At 41.1% G+C, this 8,579-nt stretch overlaps 1 protein-coding gene and 1 pseudogene across 2 annotated transcripts; one reads left to right on the top strand and one right to left on the bottom strand.

The window, feature by feature from the left end:
• Positions 1–2,960: 2,960 nt before the first annotated feature.
• Positions 2,961–3,911, top strand: LOC118943592 (trace amine-associated receptor 13c-like). The gene has a single exon (XM_036959080.2). The coding sequence runs from the start codon at positions 2,961–2,963 to the stop codon at positions 3,909–3,911; it is 951 nt and encodes a 316-aa protein (XP_036814975.2).
• A 1,871-nt stretch (positions 3,912–5,782) lies between these two features.
• Positions 5,783–8,360, bottom strand: LOC149972885 (protein DVR-1-like; annotated as a pseudogene). Its single transcript, XR_016490458.1, has 3 exons — positions 8,351–8,360; positions 7,135–7,544; positions 5,783–7,084 (listed from the first exon to the last, which is right to left on the bottom strand). The product of XR_016490458.1 is annotated as a protein DVR-1-like (transcript).
• Between the last annotated feature and the right edge of the window lie 219 nt (positions 8,361–8,579).

Below are 8,579 nucleotides of genomic sequence, written 5' to 3'. Positions count from 1 at the left end.
GAAACTCAAGCTAATATATTTGCAGATGATACTACAATTGGTAAGTGTTCATATTTTTATTACAACTGAACACTAAATAACAAAAAACAACACAGAGAATGAACGAAAACCGAAACAGTCCTGTCAGGTGCAGAAACACAAAACAGAAAATAACTACCCACAAAAACCCAGTGGGAAAAAGTTACCTAAGTATGGTTCCCTATCAGAGACAACGATATACTGCTGTCCCTGATTGAGAACCATACCTGGCCAAAACAAAGAAATAGAAAAAAGAACATAGAATGCCCACCCAAATCACACCCTGACCAAACCAAAATAGAGACATAAAAAGCTCTAAGGTCAGGGAGTGACAGCAAGACAATCGGTTCAACAGGTTTACAAGGAGATTTGGAGAATATTAGGGAGTGGGTTTGTGGGTTTGCCAAAACAAACTTGTTTTAAACACCAAGAAAACCAAAGTTGGTCTGTTCCACTAGGAAAAGGCCAAAACAGCATGGGATACAATTAAGTATGGAAGGAGTACAAATTAAAGAAGTGGCAGAAACCAAACTATTGGGAGTGCAGCTAGACAACTACTTATCATGGTCGTCTCATAACAAATTTATGTTAAAAAAAAATATTAAAACAGCATGCATAATCAGAAAGATAGATAACTATTTACCAGAAAAAAATCTTCAGCAAATAACACAAGCATTAATTGAGAGTCAGGTGAACTACTGTTCGGTGGTCTGGGGAAATGCATCATCAAGTGAAGTTAGGAGGCTGCAGAATGCACAGAACAAAGCAGCAAGGATTGTTTTAAGGTGGAGATATGGTTCTTCTGTTGCAGTCATGCGCAATGGTCTTGGTTGGTCATCAATCGATAAGATAATTCAAAAAAACATGCTTATTTTATTTCATAATATACATAATTTAAAACGGCCAAGTTCAAATACTAGGACTAGAATGTCCACCATCTATGCCTTGTCCAGACAGAAAAGAGAAATAGGCAAAATAACATTTTGATTTAGAGCAATAAAGAAATTGAATAAATTAACTGAGAAAACAAGAAACCTTTCAATATATAAATGTAAACATTATTTTAAAACACAATACATAGAAATGTTGTGGGACTATAGTAGATGAAGAATATACATTTTTTAGATTGAGTATTTATTGGGTCATTATGTTAGTATATTATGTGTGTTTGTAATAGTGTGTTATGTGGAAATGTGTTCATATTATAAATTGTATTTTAATGTTTAAGGACTCTTGGAAGATTAGTCCCAACTAAAAGAGATCCAAATTAAATAAAATCAGGAGTCAGTCGAGCCTTTTATGTTGACAACGGTCTCACAAGTCTACCCACGAGGACTGAAGCAAAGTTGTTGGTGGACAGGCTGCTGCCTCTTTTCTGGGGGGTACGAGGTTAGGCAATGGGCCAATAACATACCTCTGTGGAACACCTTCCCCTAGAAGGTAGGTCAAAGAGCAGTGGGATATGGCTCTCCCAGACCACCATCGATCCACAATAACTAATTATGGACCTGAGCTGTTAGCCAGACACCCTCGGCTACGAACAAGGACCTGTCCAGAGAGAAGCCTTGAGGATAATTTACAGAGTACTGGCCAGCCAATATGATCCCTTAGGCTACATCCTCCCTTTCATTACTCAGCTAAAGGTTCTTGTACAGAAACTTTGGATCAGTAGGAGGGGCTGTGATGACCACGTATTACCTGATGGGCAGATGGAAGACGTGTGCAAGTCTGTTCTCAGACCTCTCCACCATAACCATGTCCAGATGCTATGTGCCCTCAAAGGCAGACAACCAGATGGCAGAAAGGGAACTGCGCACTTTCTGTGACTCAGAGCGAGCCAATTTGGCTGTAGCTTATCTCTGTACCCAGGACTCCCAAGGCCACAACTGTCTCCAAACAGGGTCATCTCACTCTCTCACCTGAGTTCATCCTGGCTCCTGATGAAGAGGACCCGATTAGGCACCTTCCTGTAGTGTGTAAGCCAACTCCACCTTATCCTCCAGTGACAAGGGGGGGGGGGATCAGATCCTCATAGTGTTCCTACAGATGGCAATACTACCTCCGTAAGGAAGGATGCTGGAGAAGAGAAGCAGGTACAGGGAGTTGAAATTCAATTTGTAACGGACATGCAACAGGACAGGAACAGCGTCAAGAACTGGGTAACAAAAAGACAGACAACAATCAATGCAGCAGTGGGGAACAGAGCTGGGGACCTGACAAATAAAGGGGAGGTAATAAACAGGTGTTTGAGTCCAGCTGAGTCCAATAAATCGCTGATGGGAGTGACAAGGGAAGGCAGGTGTATTGCATTTTCTAAAAGCGTGTACACCATAAACTTCCCTACTGTCAACTTTCCTACACGCTGGCCAGCTGACATGTGACGTGTCATCATGTGACCTGAGGTTGTGACATCACTGACATCCCCCAAACCAGTTAGTCTGTACAGTTATCCTACTTCCCATGTGAAATAGCCTTTGAGTGACCAAAACATCAACCATATTAAATTTTCCCCAATAAATTGCTCAGTTGAGTAAATATACCTTTTCTCTCATCTCTAACTCTCAGTAAGGCTGAAGGTCAGGCTAGGTGGGCACAGCAACATTCAATCCAGTCATACATTACATCATGTTTTCACAAATGATTTGTTTATCCAACCGTTTCATTTGTGTCTTCACGTATGTAGGTTTTGTTATTGGTGGTGGTGTGTGTGTGTGTGTGTGTGTGTGTGTGTGTGTGTGTGTGTGTGTGTGTGTGTGTTGTGTGTGTGTGTGTGTGTGTGTGTGTGTGTGTGTGCAGAGACACTACAGGGAGGAGAGTATCTGTTTGTCACTTAGGGATAAATAGAGAGGCAGAGCTCAGAGTTTGTCAGAAGACTCACCTGACAGGGTCACACACAGGACCAAGCAGGAGCGGGACCTCAGCATTTTGACCCTTTATTACAAATGGAGAAGCATGAAGATATTCAATACTGTTTTCAAGACAGAAACTCTTCTTGCATAAAGGCTTTGCTATCGACATCTATCTACATAACACTGTACATCTTCTTCTCATTGATTTCAGCAGTAACAGTATTTTTGAACATACTGGTGATCATCTCCATCTCTCACTTCAAGCAGCTCCACACTCCAACCAACCTGCTCATCCTCTCTCTGGCTGTGGCAGATCTCCTGGTGGGACTGATTGTGATACCAGTAGTGACTGTAGCAATTATGGAACCATGCTGGGGATTTGGGGAATATTTCTGTGTGTTTCAATTCTACATCTCTTGTTTGTGTACTTCTTTATCTCTGGGCAATTTGGTCTTGATATCTATTGACCGCTATGTTGCTGTGTGTGATCCCTTATTGTACCACTCTAAAATAACAGTAACAAGAATTATGTGTTGTATATCCATTACCTGGTGTTATTGTATCATATACCGTGCTGCTATTATGAAAATCTCTGTGAAAGTACAAGCACCAAGTAGTTGTTTGAAAGAATGTTTTATTGTAGAAGGGTTAATCTGGATTAATATCATTGACCTTCTATTTACAATGGTTGTCCCGTGCTCTATTATTATAACACTTTATATGAAAATCTTTGTGGTGGCCAGATCACAGGCCAGAAAGGTATTTACAAAAGAGGCTGCCAGTGTGTCTGGTGTTAAAACTGTACCAGCAAATAAGTCTGAGACAAAAGCAGCAAAAACTCTATCTATTGTTGTTTTCACCTATCTAAATTGTTGGATTCCTTTTTTCTTTTTTTATTTAGTCAATTTAGATTCATCATCACTTTTCTTTAGCTTTCTACCACTTTTTAACTCTTTTATCAATCCAATCATTTATGCTTTCTTTTATCCATGGTTCAAAGTGACAGCTAAACATATTTTAACTCTGAAGTTAAGGCGTTCATAGTTCCTATGTTTTTATGCCTAACTTTGACAAACATGTTTGATGTTGTGTTGTTATGCAATTGTTGTAATTGCTTATTTCACGTGTCAATACACTGACATTACTTATGTTATTGTTGTAATCATAGATAACATTCTGTTGATACAGAATGTTTGTCTGAATTGGATTGGAATTAATCAGACAAGGCATATGAATAGATAATCTTCTTTTATAAAAGACTTTGTAGTCATTTTTGGTTGTATTTTCCAAATACCAAAGTCTGTGGTTGTTGCATGTTATTTAATGTGGACCCAGGAAGATTAGCTGATGCTTTTGCATTGGCTAGTGGGGATCCTAATTAATACCAAATACCAAATGTACATTTTAAGGATGCCATGAGTAATTCAATTTACTTTCTAATATTCCCCCCTAGTGGCGCAATTGGGACACAACGCCTTCTACAAGTACATTAAAGCTGAAATGTACAATACTTCATGATATCAGATAACATCCAGATCTAACTAAATTGTGTATTGTGTAGGTATTAGATGGTAAAATGTCAGAATATGCAATTATGGGTAACACTTTATAATAACATTCAGTTATAAACCATTTGTAAGACATGTACAGTTTGATCACTATTTATTATTAATTCCACATTGGCTAAGTGTTACTCACCTGGGTATTCTGACATGCATAAATAACTACTATATGCATTAATAATTAAACACAACAGTGCAGGAGACCACAGCAGACACCTCAACCTCAACATACTGGTTATGAACTCTGCCATTACTCTCACTTACCAATACTTCTCTGTGTTGTCATCATAGATAGATGTGTTGTTGATACAAAATGATTAGGCTGGATTGGAATGGCTTGGAGAAGGCATAAGAAGTGATTTTTGGGTTGTATATTCCAAATACCAAAGTCTGTGGTCGTTCCGTGTTATTTAATGATACAGTAAATAGTATGTAATTATTCTTAAAGTACATTTTGAGGAAGTCATGAATCATTCTGTATATTGTCTAACATTACCCTCTAGTGGCTACATAGTGACACAACACCTTTAACAAGTGCAGTGAAGTTGAAATGAACAATACTGCATATTCGATGACGTCCAAGTCTATCTCAATTGTGTATTGTGTAAGCAGTTGATGGTAAAATGCAAGAATATGCAGTTATGTGTAACACTTTATAATGTTCAGTAATAAGCCATTTGTAAGGCATTTACAGTTTGCTCACCATTTATTATTACGCCCACATTTGTTAAATGTTACTCACCTGGGTATTATGACATTTTTAAATTACTACTATATGCATGAATCATTAAACACAACAGTGCAGGAGACCACAGCAGACACTTCAACCTCAATATACTGGTTAAGAACACTACCACTACTCTCACTACCACTACTCTCACTCCATCACTGCTGCCAGGTCAGGGGTCACACCAGAGCAGCTCTCTCAGAAGCTGTTTAGTGTGAATGAAAATAGTGATTGGGTAACACACTAAATAATTAATAATGGATAAGTATATAGTTTATTCATCATTCATGTATCATTACGCCCACATTTGTTTTACAAGCTAGTTATTCCCACATTTATAAACAACTTCTTTAGTATGTAACAATGATTCATAAGATGTTTAATAAATATCCTTATAAACCATTTACTGATCATTAGTAAAGTCGTTTTGCAGTCTCTAATCTAAAGTGAGGACTATTCATACTTGATTAATACTTTATAAATGTTTGAACAGTGACCAGTGAAATGTATCACAAGAAGTTGGACATGCTATTGGTAGACATTTCAGCAGTACCTGATGCTCCTTGAGGTTTCAACATGACCTAGAACATATCAATGGTTAAACAATAAGCACACAACACAGAGGATGTTGAAGGAAATATATTGAACATTTTATTCCACAACAGTCACACTGTTGTAGTAGTGTGCTGAAGGAAGTAACGTGTTTTGTCTGAACATGACAACACTCTTGTTTGTTGGCAGTGACTACCAAGATCAAAGTGTGGACTGCAGTCACCCATAAGAGAAGTTCATAGACTGCTTACAGGGTAAGGGATCCAATATCTAAATACATAATTTAACTTAACATTACGTTTAAAGGGTTACCACCTTTAATACAATACAAGTGATTTGTTCCAAATACTTATGACCTCTTCAAATGGGGGGGGGGACTTGATTTATAAGGTGCATTCATTTTTAAATGGTAAAACAGATACAATATGTATGAAAATACCCTCAAATAAGAGGTGAGATTTTATACTGTTGCCTCGCATGAAAATGTTGAGCTCAAATCCAAAATGCTAGATTGTTTAAAGAGCCAAAGTTTATTTTATTGTACTTTTACCCCTTTTTCGTGATATCCAATTCGTAATCATAGTCTTGTCCCATCGCTGCAACTCCTTTAAGGATTCGGGGAGGCGACGGTCAAGAGCCATGCGTCCTGCGAAACACGACCCTGCCAAGCCGCACTGCTTCTTGACACACTGCTTCTTGACACACTGCTTCTTGACACACTGCTTCTTGACACACTGCTCACTTAACCAGGAAGCCAGCCGCACCAATGTGTCGGAAGAAACACCGTCCAGCTTGCGGCACCAGGCACAAGGACACACTAGATCTGTATATGAAGTCAATTTAAATCTGAACTCCCTGTGTTAGGTGAAATGTGTGCCTGTGCCAAACTGAGAAGAGACCATCTGTCTGAATAATACCAAAGCCTTTTCATCACAGGAGACTCAATGAATATAACGTTGTTATTATGGGTAAAAAGACTGTTCTAAAGTCCACTACACCAACCAGCCATGTAATTCATCTGCAGCCACAGTCATCCATCACCATGTCCTGGTTGGTGCGTAGGAATACGTTGTTGTCGTAGTAGAGCATTGAGACAGGTGACAGGCGGATGGGTACGCAGCAGGGCTGGGGTGTGCCGTGGGGTTCCAAAGAGTGTACCAGTGTCTGCAGGATAGCATGGTTGGGGCCGTTCAGGCTCTTGCTCAGTGGGAACGGGAACGGGCACTGACAGTAGTTGGCCAGGTAGCGCTGCGGAGCAAGGATCCACTCCTACCAGCCCACATCCTTGAGGTCGATTAGAGGCAGAGGGGCTTACACATGCTGCTGGGTGTAACCGGGACTGAAGAAGGTTCAGGGATACAGCGACCAGTGAAACTCTTCCATTTTGCCAATTGCTACCTCATGATTACCAGCAGCTGAGCTGAACAGGTTTTCTGGATAATTTTATATAATAATGGCAGTGGGCAGGTAGCCCTCAACTGGAACGGGACAGCCTTCCCCCGGGTGGTGGGATATGAAGGTGTCTGTGGTCAGTGCGTGGCCTGGATGTGGCTGCAGCTCCAGCACCAGTCCATAGTTATGACCCAGTTTAAGTCAGTTCTCTGCCAGCGCTGTGAGGTATCTTGGCTCTGGTTCTAGCTTAACCAACTGGGACAGCACTGGGACAGCACTAGCCTTCATTTGGCCTTGTAGCTTGATCCTCTCCCTTGTACAGTGACACACTGAGTGCCTGTGGCACCAGGAGGAACCTTGGTGTGCGGAAGACAGACATGTTGAGGAACAGATGTTTCTCCACACATCCGTGGCAGCTGCCGCTTCAGTCTGACACCAGTCTACCTGCAGGGGACAGACAAAACAAGACATATTAGGTTCACACTCTAGTAGGACCTAGATTTCAATTGACAGTATTTGGAATGTAACAGTCAATATAGGCCTTTATCTGCAATAAACAAACAAAATTTGTCAAATCTGACCATAATTTTATCCTCCTGATTCCTGCTTTCAAACAATAACTACAGCAGGAAGTACCAGTGACTCGCTCAATATAGAATTTGTCAGATGATGCGGATGCTACGCTACAGGACTGTTTTGCTAGCACTGACTGGAATATGTTCTGGGATTCATCCAAAGGCATTGAGGAGTACACCACCTCAGTCATCGGCTTCAACACCATAGTGCCCACAAAGCTCCCAAGGACCCTGGGACTAAACACCTCCCTCTGCAGCTGGTTCCTGGACTTCCTGACGGGCCACCCCCAAATGGTAAGGGTAGGCAACAACACACCTGCCACGCTGATCCTCAACACTGGGGACCCTCAGGGGTGTATACTTAGTCCACTCCTGTACTCCCTGTTCACTAATGACTGCATGGCCAAACATGACTCCAACACCATCATTACGTTTGCTGACGACACAACAGTGTTAGTCCTGATCGCAAACAACGATTAGACAGCCTATAGGGATGAGGTCAGAGACCTGGCAGTGTGGTGCCAGGACAACAACATTTGCCTCAATGTGAGCAAGACAAAGGAGCTGATCGTGGAATACAGGAAAAAGCGGGCCGAACAGGCCCCCATTAACATCAATGGGACTGTAGTGGAGCGGGTCGAGAGTTTCAAGTTCCTTGGTTTCAACATCACCAACCATCTATCATGGTCCAAACATACCAAGACAGTCGTGAAGAGAGCAGGACAAAACATTTTCTGCCTCAGGAGACTGAAAAGATTTGGCATGGGTCCCAAGATCCTCAAGGAGTTCTACAGCTGCACTATCGAGAGCATCTTGACCATTTGCATCACTGCCTGGCATGGCAACTGAATGGCATCGGACCTTAAGGCGCTACAGAGGGTCATGCATACAGCAGAGTACATCA

Source organism: Oncorhynchus mykiss, chromosome 22, assembly GCF_057628025.1.
Source record: "Oncorhynchus mykiss isolate SJ-2025 chromosome 22, ASM5762802v1, whole genome shotgun sequence".
Classification (NCBI taxonomy): domain Eukaryota; kingdom Metazoa; phylum Chordata; class Actinopteri; order Salmoniformes; family Salmonidae; genus Oncorhynchus; species Oncorhynchus mykiss.
The sequence above is the reverse complement of the archived record's forward strand: the minus strand, read 5'-3'. Positions and strand labels throughout refer to the sequence as shown.